Source organism: Typopeltis vanoorti, chromosome 2, assembly GCF_054136105.1.
Source record: "Typopeltis vanoorti isolate ZY-2024b chromosome 2, IOZ_Tvanoo_1.0, whole genome shotgun sequence".
Classification (NCBI taxonomy): domain Eukaryota; kingdom Metazoa; phylum Arthropoda; class Arachnida; order Uropygi; family Thelyphonidae; genus Typopeltis; species Typopeltis vanoorti.
This window is the reverse complement of record NC_143550.1, coordinates 46,693,862-46,716,463: the sequence shown is the minus strand read 5'-3', so window position 1 is coordinate 46,716,463 and position 22,602 is coordinate 46,693,862. Positions and strand designations below refer to the sequence as shown.

The 22,602-nt window shown below is 34.8% G+C and overlaps 1 protein-coding gene across 2 annotated transcripts in view; it reads left to right on the top strand.

Moving 5' to 3' along the window:
- Positions 1 to 22,602, top strand: part of PolD2 (DNA polymerase delta subunit 2) — a 186,682-nt gene that overhangs the window by 20,144 nt on the left and 143,936 nt on the right. For both annotated transcript variants that reach the window (XM_090404738.1, XM_090404730.1), the window contains exons 3-4: positions 3,980 to 4,103; positions 9,949 to 10,066. In XM_090404738.1, the coding sequence (XP_090260864.1) occupies positions 3,980 to 4,103; positions 9,949 to 10,066 (242 nt within the window). The remainder of the gene's footprint in view (positions 1 to 3,979; positions 4,104 to 9,948; positions 10,067 to 22,602) is intronic.

Here is a 22,602-nt window from a genome sequence, read left to right as displayed (position 1 = left end):
TAGAGAGCGAGAAATTATAGAAATGGAATAAAGGGAAAATCTAGTCAAAATTCTTTTAACAATATAGCAAGTCGAGGCAATATCTAATTAACACACACAGGTCCATAATTTTTTTAAGATAGTGCATTGGCAATGTTCAGATCAAATTATTGTTCAAACAATGCATTTTATTCTAACTAAAACAATTGCGATTACAAACTAGACAAATAGTGAGGAATAACTATTTCTCCCAGCATAGCTAACTTCAGAAATTTACCTTACACAAATACAACATATACATTTTACACCACTCTGACTTACTACTCAGTATTTTACAAAAATTTTAACACAGACACTTGCTTAACATCTGCATACAATTTTTACATATCTATAAACCAGGAAACATCAATATGATGTGTTTACTCACAGTACTTTTCTTTATAAATAGTCCTTCACCATGAACAAAAATTCCATTGGGACATCTTGAATCTTTGCTTTGATCTGCATACTTCTTTCTTTAACTTGGGTGTTTCTGTATTCAGTATACTGTCACGGTTGGTTCGGCCTGAGTAACAAACTACATCTTTCCTTCTTTCTTCCTTGCTGCCAGTTTATTACACTAGTAGAAACATGGAGAAGCTCTGATTTTGCTTTCGGCATTTATCCATATGACCCCAAACAGTAGTTCTTGATTTTACGGGGAGCGCAGTGTTCTACGTGATGAGATACATTTGCAGACTTGCATCGAAAACTACCCAGAAAACTTCAGCGAGACTCACCGTTGACGAAGCTACGACAATAAACCATCAGGGACCTGGGTATGAACTACCAAACCTCCAGCCGCAAGCTCCTAATCATTGCCTCTCCTTTTCTCTTCCTGTACAGCCAAAAAAAACCAAAATCCAGCCCCTTTTCTCCCCTTTCAGCCCCTTAAATATCTTTCTAAGGATCAACGGTTTAGCATCCACATTCCTCTGAGAAAAGGATATCTACTACATGCTACTAAGTTTTGACAAACCATATCCTGGTTAATCAGCATAACTTTATTTAGGACACCATATGGTTAAAGCCATTTGAACTCTTGAGAGAGAAAACTTCATTTTCTGTTTTTTTAATTTCTTCTAAGTGGTGTGACACTTAGTTACTTTTTGTTCACCGAAAGTATGTTATTTTTGTTTTGGTACGGTGTGTACACTAAATAACTAGTGCTTAGGTATTTTAGTGATTATAGTATAGCTGTTTGATGTTATACAGATCCTAAGGTGTAAGAGGGCTCCTGTCAGTCATCAGTATGATGTAGCTTGCATTGTATGTGTTTATGATAAATTACATCTCATACATTTTATTCTCATAATATGATTTTGTATAAATTAGTCAAGTTGCAAAGGAAATTCCAAAGTGTTATTTCACTATGTGGCAAGCTTAGTTATAAGGAGAGACTGAGATTATGCATACTACACAGTTTGGTGGATAGACGAAGATTAAAGAAAGATGTCATTGAGTCATTTAAGCTCTCGAGAGGTATTTGCCTGATTGATGCTAGGAAGAGTTTTCATATGGGTAGGAGGGATAGAAATAAGGACAATGCAGGCCATCCTTAGAGGTTGCAAAATTCATAGTAAGTAAAAAATGTATGGTGGTACCTTTATGGAAAGTTTCACTAATTGCAAAAATCAAAGAAACTTATTTAAACAAAACAAAACAATAACAACAACAAAAACTGATTAATAGCTTGTAATAATTTGCCATGAATCAATAACATAATGATGAAACACTTGAAAACCACAGCATACACACATAACCATAGATACAGTCCATTACAGTACAAAAAAACTTGCAGCAGCAGCCCCCTGCAGGTAAATTAAAAAAAAATAATAATAAATCTGCCATTATTGGACTGTAAATATATTATTATTTTTATTATTAACATCAGACCTCCATGAAGTCAAACAAAAGGAGGCAAACACTGTTACACACAAACCCATCAAACCATGCTTTAAACTCATTCAATGCATCTGCATTCACCATAATGTCAGGCAACACTTGCAAACTATTCTCTATGCAAAGAATCTGCTCCTTAGGTCCCTGCTCACACCTTCCTTATACAGCTTCCAGATATGTCCCCTCATTCTACTCCTTCTCCCATTCTATGAAAAATTTCTTTTTAATCCAGTTAACTCTCAACCAACTTAAATATCTCAATCATATCTCCTCTTTTCCTCTTGTTCACAGGGTTTGCAAACTGCATTCTCTCAATCACATCCCAAAAATCAGTTATGGCCTTAGTCAACCTTCTCTGGGCCCTTTCCAATATATTCTCATCACCTCCATGAAAAAAGTCTGTGCACAGTATTTCATATGAGGCATGATCAAAACCTTATACAATTGAACCAGAATCTCTTTATTTCTCTAAGTTAAGGGTCCTCTACATCATTGCCATAATTTGATGTAATGTCTTCACAGTTAGTGCACTGTGACCTCAGACCTTCATATCCTAGTCCATCACCACCGCTCCAAAGTCTCTTATCTCCTCAACTTCCTCCAAAATTTCCCTGCCAAGTGTATACTTTGCATCTGATTGTTTCTTACGAAATTTCAGAACCTTACACTTTGCAACATTGAATTGGCAGTTCCATGCTACTGCCTACTCATACAATCTATTCAAGTCGTCTTGCATCATCTGCTAACAGTTGTATATCACCAGTTAAACCTATCCTGATATGATTAATATGCAAATTAAATAACAATAGGCCCAAAGCCCCTGTGGCACACCAATAGTGGCTTTCCTCTTTTGAGATAGTAGTGTCCCCCCCCCATATACAACTTGCTGATATCTGTCTGATCTGCTTCAGTTTAGTAACCAACTTGTGGTGTGGCAATCTGTCAAAAGCCTTTGCAAAATCAAAGTATATTACTGTATATGCATCTCTATTGTCCAATACATTTGTCACCTTGTTACAGACATAAGCAAGTTGGTAAAACATGACCTCCTTTTAATAAGTCCATGCTGACAAGCACAAAGAATACCACTATTATCAACCCACTTTTGTATCCAAGTTATTCACCAGTACTTTTGTTGTCCTTATCAACTAAGTCACTCTCCTTAACCTACAGCTCCGGATATTCAGATTGGCCTATAATTTGTTGCCTAAGCTTTATCACCAGCTTTGTTGAAGCAAAACAATTTGCCTTCCTTCTACTCCTTTTGGGATTTGCTTTGCAAGACTTGTTAAACAGATTAGGCAAAGGCTGATGCTAACGTCCTGGAACATTCCCTTAGGGCAAGTGTTGATATATCATGAAGTTCTATTGCTTTATTGACATCTAGCTTACTTAACTCCTCATATACCTCTTGCTTGCTCACCATTAAGTCTTCTTTCATTTCATTCTTTACACTTGCGTTTCTGATTTACACTGAGAATGAAACACCCTGATGAATTGCTCACCAAATACCTCGACTGTGTCCTCTACAGCAGTTACCAATCTCTGACTTTAATTCCTCTTTCATGTCTACCTTATGTGAACATCAATCCCCTGCTATCATCAGGGGAATGATGTTCTTTTTTGAATGTGTCAATTTTGTCCTTTCTGTCCTTGTGAAAAACACTGATTTGAACATAAATGCATTAAAGAAACATGTTCGATGAATATCTAAAACATAGTGGTTAATATGCTGATTTGGAATTCTCTAAACTATGAAATTTATAAAAATTGTTACATAAGCAGCATTGCAATGCAAATTGTTTCATTTGTCATTTTCAGCAGTGATTTTATTTTGTGCTTTTCACAATTATCTCATAATTTGCATAAAAATTTAAATATATGTCACTGAATTTTCAACTTAACTTTTAAGGAAAGAAAAGATTGCACAAATTTTATGGTTCATGTATTGGTAGGAAAGGGAGTAGGTTGTGTTATAGTGTATGTAATTAAATATTTATTTAATAGAAGGTTCTATTATAGTTGTACATAAAATTTGTATTTGCATTTTCTTTAAAAGCATAACTTGATGCCACAGCCAACTAGGCAGCATTATACTGATGAAAGTGATGGATTGATCCTTGAAGATGATTTGCAGAGAATTGTAATAAATGGAAAGTTAGATGTTCATTCTCATGTAACTGGTAAGGTTTATTCAGTAGTCATTCATATTAATTTTTTTGCATTCTTTCTTTATAAGCTTAATACTGTTCAAAATAAATAAATAAATATAGTACAGTAAAATTCCACTATAATATTCAGCTGAAACTGCTGCTTGTTGCCAGTGGCAAAATGATATATTATCTTTTGTTTAAAAATGTAAATAGAACAAACATAACATTGGTCTGTTAACCCTCTCCCATTTTCTCTTTATCCAACCCTTATGTTAATAGTCAGTTGTGAAGAGTAACTGTGTGTGTATGTTTATTTTAATTTTCAGTTTGATATGATATTTTAGATTTGTACCCATGATGGTGCATTACTTCAAAGTCAAACAGATTTTGAATTAAAAAGAATGAAGTTCAAGCTGTAAAAAAATTAATTATATACATTACATACAATTCTGTATATTGTTATCCTCATTGTCTTTCTAAGTCTTTTTGTCTCAAGTCATTAACTATAGAGTTACAATTAGTAAATAATTTCTACAATTCTCTATCTGACTTTCTACACACACACACTTTATTGTAACAAGCATGTAAATAACGAGTTCATTGTTGTAATGAGCAAAAAGCCATACTGATTTTAATTTACACATATTCCCATACAATTACATGGATATACTGTACAAATTTTGGTAACTATGCAAACATTCTTAATTATCTGGATAGTTCTTGGAATAGAGAAAACCGTGAAAGGGAGTGACTTAGCTTTTATGACCATCTGCATATGGGCTTGTTTATGACTTAATCTTGTCCTTGGGAACCATCCCCATTCTACCTCTTCTCTGACTTTATCCAAATACTACCACAATTGTAAAATCATTGGTAAACTATTTTTTGAACCATCTTCAAGATAACTTGTTCTCATCCATTCATCTCCAACCCTCTCATTGGTTTCGTTATGATGATGATGTTTTTTGCTGTTTGGCCTCATTCTGAAAATGAACTTACCACTTTTCTACAACGGATCTTTCATCCACGCATTAAATTCACTATGGAAAAAGAAAAGGCTGGTAGTTTACCATTCTTAGACATTCTTCTTACATGTACAGCCTCTGGTAATTTATCAACCAATGTTTATTGAAAACCTACTTTACTGGCAGATACATTCATCAAAAAGCTGCTCAACACACCTCTCAAAAAAATTGGTTGTTATCAAGTCTCTAATTAATAGAGCACATAATGTGTGCTGTTTTCCCTCAAGCTTACAATAACTTCTCACCATCAATGGTTACAACTCTAATCAAATTCAGCAGATAATTGATTCCCATGTTTCAACACCTCAGGATTCTTCAATAGACTGCAGGGTTCCAATCCCTTATTTCGGCTATCTGTGGGCCAATTGGAAGAAGTTTGAAGAAGTATCACCTTATTCCTACATATTTTCCTATCTACAGAATTTTTCATTTGTTGCCATCTGCTAAAGACAAACTGTAACTTCTGTCATTAGCTGGTGTTTTACCAGATACCATGTGAATGTAATCTGACAAACTTTGGGCAGACCAGCCATTCTGTGGAAAAAATAATGAGCATCATTATTATATTAAATACATGAAACTTCAAAAATCTGGTCTGTCAAAACATAGTATTGACACTAAGTAAAGTATCCAGTGGGATGAAGCTCGTCTTCTCCATAGAAGCAGTTTTAAATATGAATGCCCTTTCAAAGAAAGTTGCAAAGCTGTTTACATCAGCCAAATCAGAATTGGAACAATTGTCTCTCTCTCTCTCCCTCAAAAGTTCTGGAGATTCTCATATTATGTCATCATCATCATCATGTGTATCAAGGATTTAGGCCTAGCATGGCCTGTTCTGGCCTTAGAAGTCATCGTTAAATCGTTTAAGAGGACGTCCTGGTTTTCTTTTTCCTAAAGGCTTGTTTTGGTAGTCTTTCTGTTTTCATTCTTTGAACATGTTCCATCCATTTATGTTTATATTTATTAATTTTTTCTGTTACTGGTTCTTGATTTAATTCTTTCATAATTTCTTCATTTCTTTTGTGATCAAATAGGGTATACTTTGCAGGTTTTCTCATAAGCTTCATTTCTGCTGTTGTTAATCTGTGTTTGTCTTTTTGTTTTATTGTCCAGATTTCTCTTCTATACATTAAGCCTGGTAGGGCTAATGTATTGTATACTTTTAGTCTGGTTTGTTTTTGAACTAGGTTTAAATATAGAGTTAATTACACCTGTTATTTTTAAATATTTTGCGATGTTTACGTTTATATCTTTTTCATTTTCATATGTGATTGCACATCCTAGGTAGTTAAATGAATTCACCTGTTCTAAGATCTTGTTATCTATTACTATTTTAGTTTTTGCTGGATCTTGTCCTTTAAAGGCCATAGTTTTTGATTTGATATTATCATACCATAAATTTTGGATATCTCATTTAGATCTAAATAGCTTTCTGTAAGTTATCTTCAGAATTTGTAATTATTATTTGGTCATCGGCAAAGAGGAGGGTGTTTAAGTTTACTGTAGGAGAAAGTTTAATTCCTTGATGTAAATTTTTATTCCATTTTATCATTATTTCATTTAAGTAGATATTAAAAAGAGTTACTGAGAGGGGACATCCCTGCCGGACCCCTTGGTTTATCTCTCTCGTATATGATAGCTCGTGATTTAATCTTATTTGTATTTGATTATTTTCATATATACTTGTGATAGCTTTTAGGATATTATTTGGTATTTGTCTTTCTTTTAATATGTTAAATAATATGTTTCTTTTAACTTTGTCAAATGCTTTTTCAAAGTCAATAAATGCAATATGTGTTTCTAAATTGTATTCTCTTCTTTTCTGTATTATTAATTTTAGGCTCGTCCTTTCCTAAATCCATTCTGTACTTCTAGAATAAAGTTTTTGGAATATTTCATTAGTTTGTTATTTAAGATTCTGCTATATATTTTGTAAAAGGAATTAATATACTGATACCTCTATAGTTTTTAGGGTCATCTCTATTACCTTTTTTAAAGATCGGAATCACAATTGCTTTTTTCCTATTGGGGGGATACCAGTTGAGTAAATTTTATTTTAAAATAATAAGAGTCTTTCTTTGAATCTTGTTCCTGTGTATTTATATAGTTCTGAACCTAGCTTATCTTCTCCAGGTGATTTTCTGTTTCTTGTTTCTTTCAGGCTGATTTCTAATTTTTCTTTAGTTATTTCCTTTTCATTTTCGTTAATTGTTTGCCAGTTGTCTTTTTTAAAATATTTGTCTGTCCACAGTTCTGTGTAGTAATTTAGAAATTTTTCTAATTTCAATTCAGTGTTTAATTTTATTTTCTTTGGTATCTGCATTTAAGTGTTTCAAAATCTTATATACATTGGGTCTTATTTTATATAAATCATGTTCTAAATTAGAAACAAATTTGTTCCATGATTCTCTATGTCTTTTTCTGACTTCTCTTTTAGCTATGGCTCTTATTCTTTTATATTCTATTTCATCTTCTAATCTTTTACTGCTTAACCATTTGTGATAGGCTTCTTTTTTCTTTTTGATTATTTCTTTGATTGTATCACCCCAGATCTTCAGTTTTTTTCCTTTTATTGAATTTTTTGGTCTTTTCTAAGCTTTCATTTGCTGCTGCATTTAGTATCGTGTTTATATTAAGCCATTCTATTTCTATTTCTTCATTTTGTTTTATTTTATCTAGATATTGGTTAATTCTTTGTTCATATAGTCATTGTACATTTGTGTCATTCAATAGTCTATTTTTATAAACAAATGTTTCCATTTTTCTTTCTGTTCTTGTTACTTGTAGCCATTTAGGTGGTAATCTTAATTTTATTTTAACAAGGAAGTGGTCGCTGCTTATTTCATATCCTCTGTTAACTCTAACATCTAGTGAAAATTTTGATGTCTTTTCATTTAATATAAAGTAATCTAATATTGATTTCCATCCTCTTGTTGCCCAAGTATATTTATGTATGTCTTTGTTTATAGAAGGAATTCATTATTTTTAGGTTATTATAAACTACAAAGTCAATCAATTTTTTACCATTCCTGTTTAGAGTATGTTCTCTATGTATTCCTATATTATTATTAATTTTCGTGTTTCCAATTCTTGCATTTAAATCTCCTGCTAAAATTACGTAATCATTTTTATTTATTTTATTATATATGTTTTGTACCCAATTATAAAAATCAGTATTATCCTGTTCTCTTCTTTCTTCTGCGGCATATAAACCAATTATTGTTAAATACCCTCTATCTATTTTTATTCTAGCTTCTATTATTCTTTCATTCCATAATTTATAATGTTTTAACTGTTTTGAAAGGGGGTTATGAATCCAAATCATGTCTCCTGCTTGTGCTCTTTGGTCTCTGTCGACTCCACTGTATATCACATTAAAATTTTCGGTTCTCATAGTTCCTTTTAATTTCTTTTTTGTTTCAGTGATTACTGCTATTTTAAAATTTCTTTCATTTAATAATTGGTCTAATTCTATTTCTTTATATGCTATTCCTCTTACATTCCAGTTTGCTATGTGTATTATATTTTGTCGTTTCCATTTTTGTTTTACCTTTTCCATTCTAGGGTCGTTTCCAATAGATTCAATCCAATTATCTTTTTCTGTCAACTTACAAGTAGTAGACTCATATTATGTAACCATCAAAATTAGTTTTTAATAATAATATTCATTAATATTAATTTCTAGCACATGGCAAACAGTTTTAAATTAGTAAACCATGGATTGTATGTACCTCGTATTCCAATTTTTTTGATTTGCTTGTTTCTACACATTGATGATGTACTGTTGTTTTCAGTACAAAAATATCTGTACTTTCATTTCATTAAAGTTAATTACTGTGGATATCATGTAATTTGTTGTTTATAGTCATGCCACAGGTACCTTTAAAGAATAGAGTTATCTGCTATATTTTTCTCCCAAGGACTTATAAATCATTTATAACCCCAAATTTGGCTATCATTGATGACTGAGGATGGTGACTGAATGCCAGCTGTTGTCCATAAAGTTTGTTAGGCCCAAAAGAGTTCTTCCTATCTTCTTTGGGGAATAAAAAGCTTAATGTTTTCAATAATAATTGCCTTACACTTTCATATAAACTATATTATTTTCAAATTGTGCTTCTTAAATTATCATAAGAATATAAAATAATAAATAATTAGCAATATAGAAATAGCATATACAACAAAGGATATTAAATTTGAATATTCCTAGAGGGATCATGACTGACTAAATGAAGATACAATTTTTATTTTCTGTAATTAAATTTGATAAACTAAATATATTGTAATGGCCAGTTTTAAATGCACAGATTTAACATGTTATATTTAAAATTTTTCTTAAAAGGTTTTTAATTTTCTTTTAAGGCTTGTGATATGATCAATTGATCATATCATTATTCACTGACAATAAATGAGAACATGACTCACAGTTTGATAAAACCTAACTTACAGTATAAGTATCAAAAGCGAAAAATCTTTGGATGCATACTAGTTTATATAACGGTATTGATTCACACCACAGAATAATAAGAAAATAATTAATATTTATTAACTGATATTTTGATGGTATTATTTCCAGCATCTTCAGAGCACGAGAACAGCTTGTCACAGTACAAAAATACTGTTAAATAAACTAGAATGTACTGCCAACACATAGAGCTTTCTACTATTTTGATGCATATTAAATTGCATAATAATTTTATAAACACATGAATAGATGTGCTAATCATGGGTTTGTCATGTAAGACATAAACCCCATTACGCCTTCCATGAATATTGCATTATTTTATTCATTCCATATCCCATATATATTGACAGAAAATGTTTATTTTATTTACTTATTTTTATTTTAGGAATAGTGGTTGCTATATTAGGAGAGGAAGAAGAAGGGAAATTTCTTGTTGAAGATATATGTTATGCTTCAGTACCTTATCAAGTTGAGAGACCATTGTTAGAAAATGACAGTGATCGGTGTGTATCGTAATTAATATTACTGGTTACAATAATTCAATTAGTAACTAATCTTTAAAGGTACCTGTGGCATGACTATAAACAATAAATTACACAATAACCACAGTAATTAACATTAATGAAATGAAAGTACAGATATTTCGTACTGAAAATAACAGCGCATCATCAGTGCGTAGAAAGAAGCAAATTCAAGAAATGCAACCACAAGGTACATACAGCAGTCAGTAGTTTACCAATTAAAAACTAATTAAAATTAATTTCTAGCATGCAGCAACAGTTTTTAATTGGTAAACCACCGACTGCTGTATGTACCTTGTATTCCCATTTCTTTGATTTGCTTGTTTCTACATGCTGATGATGATGTACTGTTATTTTCAGTACAAAATATCTGCACTTTCATTTCATTAAAGTTAATTTTTGTGGTTATGTAATTTATTGTTCAATTAGTAACTGTTTTTAATTTCTTTTGGATTTCCCTCCCCCCCCTCTTTAAAAAAATTTTTTTTTTTTACCATTATCTAGTTTTCAAGAATTTCATCTCTATATACTTTTTTTAATTCCCTGCACTTTAAAATGTATTTTCTTGAACTTTTTTTGTATGTAGCCAATTAAAAATTTTAATTGCATTTAAGATAATTTTTTAAAGTTGTTTTCAGTTATTATTAATATTATTTTTATATGAGGTACCCATGCAGTGCTGGGAAAATGTCTGCATCCATAGCATTAGACTGCTCAGAGAAACACTGTTTCTAGGTTTGGTTCTAGTTGCCAACTAGAGAAACTTTTTTTTTTTAAGGCCTTTCTTTGACTAGTTCCTGAGTTAATCTATCTTTTTCACAGGCAAGTGCAGTTTTTCCCTTCTTGAAACTTGGATTAACCCCAAAGCTCAAAAAATGACCATAGAAATCACATTATTTCAGACACATATTTGGCAGGATTTAAGATCATAAGATGGTAGCATATGTCTGCTGTAATCTCTCCATTGAAAATGTATTCATTGATTGCCTCAAGTCCACTGTTAGATGATTGGAGACCATTTGCTCACTAATCTAAAAAAAAAAAAAAAAATAATAAGACTAAAGGAACTCTTTCTGCTATCTTTGGGAATAAAATGCATTAGAGGAAAGGATTATTTATTACAATGTTAACATTGTCATGGTCTGAAGACTCATCATGGGTGGCCCGCACTAACCATTATTTACACAATGACTGTCTTCTATCTAGTTCTCATATTCTTGTTCTGACATAGCATTCAAGGATAAACCCTTGTTCTCTCATTTCTTCTCATATATATCTTCATCTTCTTCTTCTTTCTCAGCCTTGGTTGGTCCACTGCTGGAAGAAGGCACCCCCCCCTTTTTTTTTGACTACTTCTTTCTATCTTCGGCAGTCTTCTTCCACTTCTTGTCAAAGTTCCTTGGCTCATCATTCCATCTAGTCCTTGGCTTTCCTCTGTTTCTTCTTCTGGTTGGTATCCAGTTTGTTGAGCTCCTTGGTCCAGCATCCATCCATCTCTTCTCATTGCATGACCTGCCTACTTCCATTTTCTGGTCTTAATGTGAGTTAGAATGTCATTTATTTTGGTTTGCTCCCTAATCCAAGTGTTTCTTATTTTATCTTTTAAAGAGATCCCTTGGATGTTTCTTTCATATTTTCTTTGCACAATCTTCAGTTTGTTTTCCAGCCTTTTTGCTAGGTACCAGGTCTCACTACCATAAGCCATGACTGGTATTAGGCATTGATCAGTTACTTTCCTTTTTTAGGCACAATGGGATGCCGCTCTTAAAAATGGAACTTAGTTTTCCAAAAGCTGTCCATGCCAACTCTATTTGTTTATTGATTTCTGATTCAATGCCTTTATCTAAATCAAAGAGCTGTCCTAAATAGACAAATTGATCTATTTCCTAGGGTGATGGGTGATTTTATTGCTGACTTGTTAAACATTACTTTAGTGTTCCCAGTTTTTATTTTTAACCTTTTTTTCAGACCTTCTTTATTAAGTTGGTCTTTCATGCCTTGGATTTCAAACCATGGCATGATTACAAACCACTAGGAAAAAGAAAACCAGGACATCTCTAAAGAGATTCACCAATGACTTCTAAGGCCAGAATAGGCCACTCTAGGTCTAAATCCTTGACAAGCATGATGTCTTGGAGTTCTTTAGCTGCATATCTTAAGTGTGAGAGGGATTTCCCATTTATCTTTATACTTTTATTGTTCTGGTTTAAGTTTTTAAACATTTCTTCTAATACTGCATTGAACAGTTTTGGTGACAGAGTGTAACTCCTCTTCTTATCTTGACTTTAGATTTCTTGTTCCATAGCTTTATGGTTGCAGTAGAATTGTTATAGATATGTTTTTTGGCAATTTGGGATTTAGCAGACCAAATTGTATTCTTATTGGCTTAAATCAAGATATAGAATGATGGTACAACATGACAGAATTTCATGCTGGCTGGGGCGTCGTCCGGTTAAACAAGGCCCCCGTTGTTTTCTCCAGGGAACCAGGGCAAACAGCGAAAAGTCAGCTACTGGAACAAATCTAGAAACACATACCAAGTCAATATCACTATAAGAAGCCTGAATAGCAAAGAAATGGAGCTAGCTGAGGAATTGGATAAGTACCAGATCCAATTCCTCAGCTAGCTCCATTTCTTCGACATAATAGGGATGACTGAAACAAAAAAGACAAACTCTGGTGAGATCTTTCTGAGCAATAAATACAAAATGTTATATTCAGGCAATGACAATCAAGGAAAGGAAGGAGTAGCCATAGTATTCAACACGAAATACGAGGCTAATCTTCTTGAATGGCAGGCAGTCTCAAGTAGAGTGATGTACACAAATATGAGAATGTGAAACTGGACAATGAGACTTATTTGTGCCTATGGTCCCACAGAAGGTTCTACTAAGGTAGAAGTGGAGACATTTTTTGAAGCTTTAGAAAAAGCAACTGACACAATGAGATAGGAAAAGTTGGTCCTTGTTGGTGTTGTAAATAGCAGAATAGGAAATGATTGTGAGACATTCAAAAATATTTTGGGAAAATTTGGAGAAAAGAGCAAAGCTAATAATAATGGCAAATATCTGTTGGATTTCTGCTCAGGACATAGATTGGTTATTACTAACACCATGTTCCAACATAAAAATTTGCATAAATTCACATGGAGAGAAGAGGCAAGGAATAAGAAAAGTCTCATTGACTATGTTATTGTTGATAGTGATGTTTTCTCCATGGTGCAGGACACCAGAGTGTACAGAGGGTTTGAAATTGGTAGAGATCACTGTTTAGTCTTGAGCAGGATAAAATTGAATTTCATATTGAAAAGAATAACTTATAAGAAAGTTTTAAAGCGAATAAAAGTTGAGCAGCTCTTAGATGTGAACTGTAGACTAAAATACACAAAGATTATTGAAGAAAAAATGAAAGAGTTTGAGAACAGGAAAGAAACCTTGGAGACTCAGTGGCAAGCCTTGAAGAAAACTCTGATTGATTCAGCCAGAGAGGCATGTGGTGAGGTTGTTTGCAAGGATAGTAAAATCAGAACTCCATGTGGACATAGGAAGTTAAAGAGGCAGTGAAGGAAAAGAAGAAAGCATATCAAAAGTTCCTGGCAAGAACATAGAAAATAAATATCAAGAAGCTAGTAAGATATTCTGGAGGTTGTTGAAGAAGCTTAGAAATTGAGGGAAGAGTGCTATTAAAGGAGTTAGAGATGATAAAGGTGACATGAAAACAGGAGAAAAGGATATCCTTGAAGTATGGATTAATTACTTTGAGAAATTGCTAAATGAAACAAGCAATGATAGTACAGTGGTAAAAATCACTCAAAAGGCATACAGTCAGGAATACATATCCATACTTGAAGTAGAAAAAGCCATCAAAGGCTTGAAATGCAGAAAGGCAGCAGGAAGTAGATTATATTCGACCAGAAATGCTGAAGTATGGTGGTATAAAAGTCTTACAGTGGCTGCACTGCATATTTCAGAAGGCATGGGCAGAGGGAGGAATTCCTGATGATTGGAGTAGAGCTCTAATAGTACCCATATATAAAAAGGGAAATAAAACTGAATGTGAGAATTACAGAGGTATTTCCCTAATTATTATTATTATTATTAAACAAGACCTCATGGAGTCAAAGACTCATCTAGGAGGTCCTTTTATCTCACACACATCTCATCATACCGGGTCTTAAACACATTCAAACTCCCTGCAGACACCACACTCTCAGGCAAGGCATTCCAATCATTCACAACTCTGCACGAAAAAAACCTGCCTCTCACTCCCCTACTCACACCCTCTTTATACAGTTTCCAGGTATGACCTCTGGTTCTCCCCTGATCTCCCACTATTCTCTGTAGAACTTCTCCACCATTGATCCTATAACAACCCCTTACCAACTTGTAGGTCTCTATCATATCTCCCCTCTTCCTTCTCTCCACTAGACTCTGCAAATTACATCTTTTCAATCTTTCCTCATACTCGACATTCCAGAGGTCAGAGACTACCTTAGTCAGTCGCCTTTGGACCCTTTCCAATATCTCTTCATCCTTCTGAAAACCAGGTGACCAAATCTGGGCACAATAGTCCATGTGTGGCCTAATCAAAGCCTTATACAATGGAACAAGAATCTCCCTACTTCTACACGTCAGTGTCCTCCTCATCATTCCCAGAAGTCTTTGTGTTGTCTTCACAATTTTGGCAATGTGTCCCCTAAATTTTAGATCCTTATCCACTATCACTCCCAGATCTCTTATTTCCTCTACTTCCAACAATATATTCTCACCAAGCATAAATTCTGCATCCCATCTTTGTTTTCCAAATTTTAAAACCTTACATTTTGCAACATTGAACTCACATCCCCATTTGCTTGCCCAATCACTCAATTTATTCAAGTCTTCTTGCAAGGCCACAACATCTTCACTACTCTTTATGGTTCGTCTCAACTTTGCATCATCTGCAAACAACTGAATATCTCCATCCAAATCTTTGCCAATATCATTAATATACAAGTTAAATAGTAATGGCCCTAAAACAGATCCCTGAGGCACTCCACTAGTGACTTTCCTTTTCCTGGATATTGCACCCCCATACACAACTTGTTGATACCTATCAGATAGCCAGTCTCCAATCCAATGCACTAATCTAATATCCAACCCCATCTGCTCTAGTTTGACTGTCAACTTATCATGAGGTACTCTATCAAAAGCTTTTGCAAAATCCAAGTATATTACTGTATATCCTTCTCCTCTGTCCAAGGAAGCAGTCACTTTATTGTAATAAGTAAGTAGATTACTAAAACACGACCTCCCTTTAGCAAATCCATGCTGTCCATCAAAGATTATACCATTGTTGTCAACCCAACTCTGGATCCTAGTTCTCACAAGCTTCTCCAACAACTTAACCACAACACCTGACACACAGATAGGCCTATAGTTTGATGCTTGAGTTCGATCACCTCCTTTATGAAGTGGCACAATCTTGCCCTCCTTCCACTCTTTAGGGACTTGACCAAGCGCAAGACTCGTATTAAAAAAATATGTCAAGGCAGGTGTCAACTCTCTGACACATTCCTTCAGAATACGCGGTGATATATTATCAAGTCCCACAGCCTTATTTACATCTAGTTTACTCAACTCCCCAAACACCTCTTGCTCACTTACAGTCAGTCTCTCCTCCTCCTCATCAACTGCTCTTAATCTCTCCATGAAGTCACATTCACAAGATTGAAAGATCTTTATGAACTGCTCATTAAGTATCTCCACCACACATTCTGCAACAGCTGTCTTTATACCATTTCCTCCAATCAATGTCATTCCTTCCATAATCATTCTTTCTTTTGCTGGCTACATATCGAAAGAACTCCCTAGGATTCTTTTTAGCTTCATTAGCTAACTGCTGTTCATACCTCTCTTTAGCTACTCTCACCAACCAAGTCACTCTCCTTGCCTGGTCTTTGTAGAACTCATGAAATTGGTTACTTCCACTTCTCTTATGCTGCCTCCACAATGCCCTTTTTCTCTGTATTGCATGCTTAATCTCTTTATTCATCCATCTCACACCTAACTTATTTAACCTTCTCACCCGTGGTATACATTTAGACATTGCATCCACTAAATATTTTTTGAAAATCCCCCAAGCTGCATTGATCTCTTTTCCAGTTAACTCCTCATTCCATGCTACACCTGCAAGCTGTCTCCTGAGCTCTTCATAATCACCCCCCTTGTAGTTCCACATATACCCTTTTTTCACAGGGGTCCTTGCACTGCTGGCAACCACCCAAGTAATCACCTCATGGTCACTTTCACCAATTGGTGGATGATTTGATACCTCATTGATAATTACATCCTCCGATGAGATGACCAAATCCAAGACCCTTAATCCTCTTGTGCCCTCTGTTACTGACTGTCTGAGGTAGTTATCCCTCAAAAACTCAAGAAACTCATTTTCTTTACTTCCAGTTGCTATCTCTTCATTCCAGTCTATATTGCCATAATTAAAATCACCCATAATAATCACCCTTTTCTTATTTGCTTGGCTTATTTGACTATACATTTCACTATCACCACCATCCACATTACCAGGTCTATAACAACATCCCACCAAGTATTTGATTCTATTCACCTCTATCTCACACCATACTGCCTCAAAACCACTGGCCCCATTTCCCTCTTGCATCTCTACCTTGTATGGACATCTCTTTCTCTATCATCAATAGCACTCCCCCTCCCTTTTTACCCCTTCTATCTTCACGAAACACATCATACCTTTCCATCTCTATTCCTGTCAGGATGTCATCCTCATCTAACCATGTCTCACTTATTCCGACAATCTCTGGGTGCACAGACGCAATTAGTGCAACCATTTCATCCGCCTTGTTTCTTATACTTCTAGCATTGGTATACAAACACAACAACTCATTTCTGGATCTACAGCTAGTTCCACTGATACCACTCACTCGATGTGATCTCTCCATGCTGGACTGGGGCCATTTCCCTTTCTGCTTCTTCATTTTAGAACCCTTTGCAATTCCATCTGTTTCCTTTTGATCCCTGATCATCCCATTACTTTCCTGCCTACACATTCTCTCACCTCCTCTTGGAGCATCCACCTTTCTCACGCTGTGTATCCCTGTCCACCCTGAGCCTCGCCGTTTCCATGCTCCTCTTGCACACCCATTCTCTCATTTTCTATACTCATACCACTCACTTTCACATTCATTTCCACTCCTTCAATCTCTCCTGTCTTACTCTCCTGCTCTTCCACATCACTCCCTTCTCGATCTGATTCATTCTCTCTATTCACTTCTCTACCTTCCAGCAGCAGTCTCTCCAAGCGACTCACACCATAACCACTCAAATGCAGTCCATCGCTCCCATACAGCTCACTTCGTCCCTCAAACTCATTCCACACATTAACAAACTGTACTCCCATCTCCTCACACATTTCAGCCAGAATATCATTCATTATCCTTGCTCTCCGCCTCATTTCACCACAATCATACCTAGGCAACACACTGACCACCCTTCCTGTCACACTATTCTCCTTTATCTTTCCAAGCAGTCTCCTGACATTCATTTTGACATGCTCTTTGTTCTCTCTCAAATCATTCGTACCAATTAATACAATTAACTCTTTTGCTCGTTCCCGCCTCATATTCAATGCCTCAATCACTCTACTCATTTTACCGCCTGGAAAACATACCTTGTGCATTTTATCCTCTAGCACACCTTTAATAATGGAGTCGCCATACAACACCACTCGCTCATCTTTTGTTATCTCTTTCATGCCATCATGATTTATTTTAATAGTTTTGACCTGAATTCTCTTAATTTCATTCCGCATCCATTTCATTTCTTGCTTCATCCAATCCAATTCACCTTCTGAACCTCGCGACACATTCACTCTATCATTAAATCTTTCTAACTTTCTAACTCTCGACCCCCTCTTCTCACTTTCCCTCTCATTCATCCTTCTTTGTTTCCGTACTTTCGGTCCAACATATGTCCAACTTTCACTATCATTCTTCTCACTTTCACTCTCACATATCTTTCTTTGTTTCCGTACTTTCGGACTAACATGCATTCAACTTTCGCTATCATTCTTCTCACTTTTACTGTCATTCATCTTTCTTTGGTTCAGTACTTTCGTTCCAACATGCGTCCAACTTTCGCCATCAGTCATTCTTTTTTCGCTATCATTCATTCTTTTGATTTTTTTTTACTTGCGATTTCTGCACCACGCCATTTCTACTTTAATTCGTTCTCTCAATTTTGTTTCTTTCCGCCTCACTTTCGTCCCTTTTAACATCCGTTACGGTTGTCAAATCACTCTTTTTCTTTTTTCCTGATTTTTTAACATTTTTTCGCCTGTCTTTCTCGCCATCCTCCTCTTTCAAACGTGCACTCACGACACAATCGGTACTAGCACTTTCTGTCATCAACTTCATATTCGCATTCATCAATTCCTCGTTCAGGTCGCATTTCGCACACACCCTTCTTCCATCCGCACTAAACATCCACAAATCATTTATGTAGTCGAAGGAATACATATAACAGACCTCACACTTAACGAACCGACTGAAATCCAAATTAAAATCATGGAATGACAATGCCGCCGCCATTTTTTTTTCTCTGCAGGTTACTAGGTCTAATATTAACGTTTTCGTATTTAGTTTAAGCAAGAAAAAAAACCCCACACTAATAATATCGGTAGCGTACAACGTTTACAGCCGCTCTTACTTAAACAATTACGCATATATACTTAATTGTTCCTAGTAAAACTAATGAGTGTTCCTGGTAAGATTTATACCAGTATACTTGAGAAAACGGTTGAGAAGAATTGTGGAAGAAAAGCTTGGTGAAGAACAAGCTTTTCTTCCACATTCAGCCCAAATAGAGGCTCTCAGGATCAGATCTTCACTTTATGACAAATAGTTGAGAAAGCATGGGAATATAACAAAGATCTGTATTTAAGTATTGTCGATCTGGAAAATGCATATGACAAGGTGCCAAGAGAGAAGCTATTCAATACGCTACAGTTATATGATGTCAATGGGACATTATATCAAACAATACTTAGTCTTTATTTGAATTGCAAGTCAGCAGTTAGAATTGAAGGAAGTACAGGAAGATGGTTTAATGTTAAATCTGGTGTGAGACAAGGATGTACATTATCCCCTCTGTTATTCATTATCTATATAGATCACATTATGAAAGAAAGTGGTATTAAACCTGATATCAAAATTGGAGATGTTAATGTCAGCTCTTAGCTTTATGCGGATGATGTTATACTTCTAAATAAATCCGCTACAAGTCTGCAAGATTCCCTGACTAAATTGAATAACTGTTGTAATGGATATGGTATGAAGGTGAGCAATAAAAAGACAAAGACAATGAAAATAGGTAGAATCGTTGAAAATGTCAACTGTGTTGTGAATGGAGAGCCTGTGGAACAAGTAAGACATTTCAGCTACTTAGGCACAATTTTTAGTGAAGATGGTAAATTAAATATGGAAATAGACAATGGAATCAACAAAGCTGGTATGGTAGGAAGTCAATTGAATAAATTCATATGGAATAAGAGAGAAATTAGTCTGAACACTAAATTACCGTATACGAGACAGTGTTCTTTGGTCAAGTAAAACACTTCACCAAAGACTAGAGACTGCAGATATGAGAGTCCTGAGAAAGATTAGAGGCATGGATAGATGCCATCAATGGCAATATCATATTAAAAACGAGGATATTAGGAAAGGACTTGATATTGTCAGCATCCAGGAATACGTTAGCAGAGCAAATCTCAAGTGGTATGGTCACTTAAGCAGAATGGGTGAGGAAAAATTAGCAAAACAAGTGTTCTCTGCCAGGTTGGCAGGAAAACGACCCAGAGGAAGGCCAAGATATAGGTGGATTGATACGGTACAAAGTGCATTAGACAATAGAAATATAAGATCTGATAATGTTGGGGTCTTGACAAGTAACAGACTGATTTGGAGGAAAATTGCAGATAGGAAGTTAGTAATGATGTAAATTTTTCATGTAGTACTATCACATCCTGTGCACCCCTTGAGGGTACATGGCAGGTATTTGATGATCATGAGGATGATGATGTTTTAGAAGGTCCACACGGTTAGCCTAGTGGCTATGCGCTTCGCAACCATATGCCTGGGAAAGGATTGTCCTAGGTTCGATTCCCATCAGTGATGTGAGGAGCTGAAGAATCTTCCTTAGCCATAGCCAAGTTAGCCGGTCTTGGGGGTGAACAGTAGGGTTTTTTCCTCAGTTTATCCTGGGGTTTTTCATCCCGCAAAACAGGCAAACTGGCCTTGAGAACTCAACACTACAGAACATAGGATACACCAGGGTGTAGGGCTGACCACCTTATCCTCTGAACGTTTTCGGTCCGATGATTAATAAATTCTCGCCACTGCAAGGTAAAAGAGGCTAAAAGGAAAATGAGAATGAGAAGTTTAAGAAGGTCGATATACTGGGGTTCAACACCTTGTTTCTCTAGGGCTATTATTAGTTCATTTGTTTTGATTGTGTCAGAAGCTTTTTTTTCATAATCAATGAAAGCTAGACAAAGGGGTATATTGAATTCATTACATTAATCTAATAATTGTCTTAATGTGTGGGTATTGTCCATGGTGCTGAATCATTAGAACAGACAGGATCTGAATCTCGTCTGGTCTGTTGATTGATTATCTTCTAGTATATGTGTTGAGCTGTTTGCTATGATTTTTGTGAGGAGTTTATAGAATGTTGGTAAGAGGCTTATTGGATGGTAATTTATTTCTTGGGGAACCTGTAATCCCTAGAAAGTATATCCCCAGGTGGTGGATTGGGGAATGCCTTCCAGAAATGAGTGGTAGGAAGGAAATGAAATACCTCCTGCAGACCAACAGGTATGCATCAGAGGAATGACAAACCGGCTGCATTAATTGCCTAAAATCCTTAAAGATGAATTGGCCAATAAATAGAAGTAGAAATAATGCTACTGCATACAGGGGAGCCGACGTGCCTAACTTAAGCCCATATAGAGTAGGTGAGAAGATAGCTATGTGGAATGCAAACTGCATGTATAATATTTCAACCATCAATATTAGAACATTGTACAAGCCTGGCAAATTAAAACTCAGAGAGAGAGAGAGAGAGAGAGAGCTTGAACTGTTTTAAATGAGAAATAGTGGAAGTTGCAGAGACTCACTGGACAGGCGAGGGAAAAATCGACATAAAAAAATGCAGGCATATTTTACTTTAGAAGATAAAATGACTCCTGAACTCAATAGTTGATATAAGACCAGTTTCCTCTGGAATTATTTCAGTAAGATTCAAAGCAAAAGAAAAAGGAAAGATATAAAAATAATAGAAGTTTATGCCCAGACTTAATTACATGAAGAGGAGAAATATAGTCAATATCTTGAACAAATGCAAAAAAAATTCAGCTAAACAAGTACAAGAGATATCCTGATTATTATGGGAAATTTTAATGCAAAGATTGATCAGTTCTCTGAAGATAAAGCAGAAGTAATGGGAAAATTTTGTAATGGAGAGATGAATGAGAAAGGAGAAGAATTGATTAATTTTTTGCAAAATAAATCAACTCTTAATCATAAATTCCTTATTTTACCACAGGCCACAACACAAATACACCTGGACATCACCAAACAATGAAATCAAAAACTGTATAGATTATATAATCATTAATTAGAAATGGAAACATTCGTTACAAAATGTCAAAACATTAAAAAAGATTAACATGGATACAGATCATGAACTACTATTGGCCATACTGAAAATCTGTTTCAAAAGAAAGAGAATAAATCACCAAAAACAAAAGAAGATAGACATCTCAAAACTCAAAGATAGCTTGACCAGTTCTAACTATCAGAGGACATTGAAAGAAAAATTAAATAATCTTGCTTTAAATACAGTTTCAGCATCTTGGAAAAAAGGTAAAGAAATTATTAAAGATACAGCAGCAAAACACCAGACAAGTGCAAATGAAGATTGCTTACACCAGGGATTTTGGACTTATAGGAGAGAAAAAGAATATCCAAAACTAACCTCTCACAAGAAGATAATGAAGAAAAAATAATATTATACAAAAATTTTGAAAAAAGAAATAGATAAAAAAATGAGACTAGCAAAAATCACATATCTAGAAGGAAAAGCAGGAATGTGTGAAGAAGCATACAAAAAACATGACTCCAAGACCATTTATGAAATAGTTAGAGATAACTAGAACATTCTCCCCCAACCCAGTTTTAATATTGCAAAAAGGATGGAACTACAAGTAGCAGTGAAACAATAAAAGAAATATGGACTAATCATTTTAAAGAAACATTCAGATCTGAAGAAAATATAGATCAAGATTCCTTCAGCCTAGAAGAAACTTCTGGTACAAAAGACATCCTAAATGAAGAAATACATAGAGCACTCAATTAAATGAAAAATGATAAAGCACCAGGCATAGAATTCAAAAAAAAAAAAAAAAACAACTTCTAGAAAAAAAGGGGAAAAAGCATAATAAAT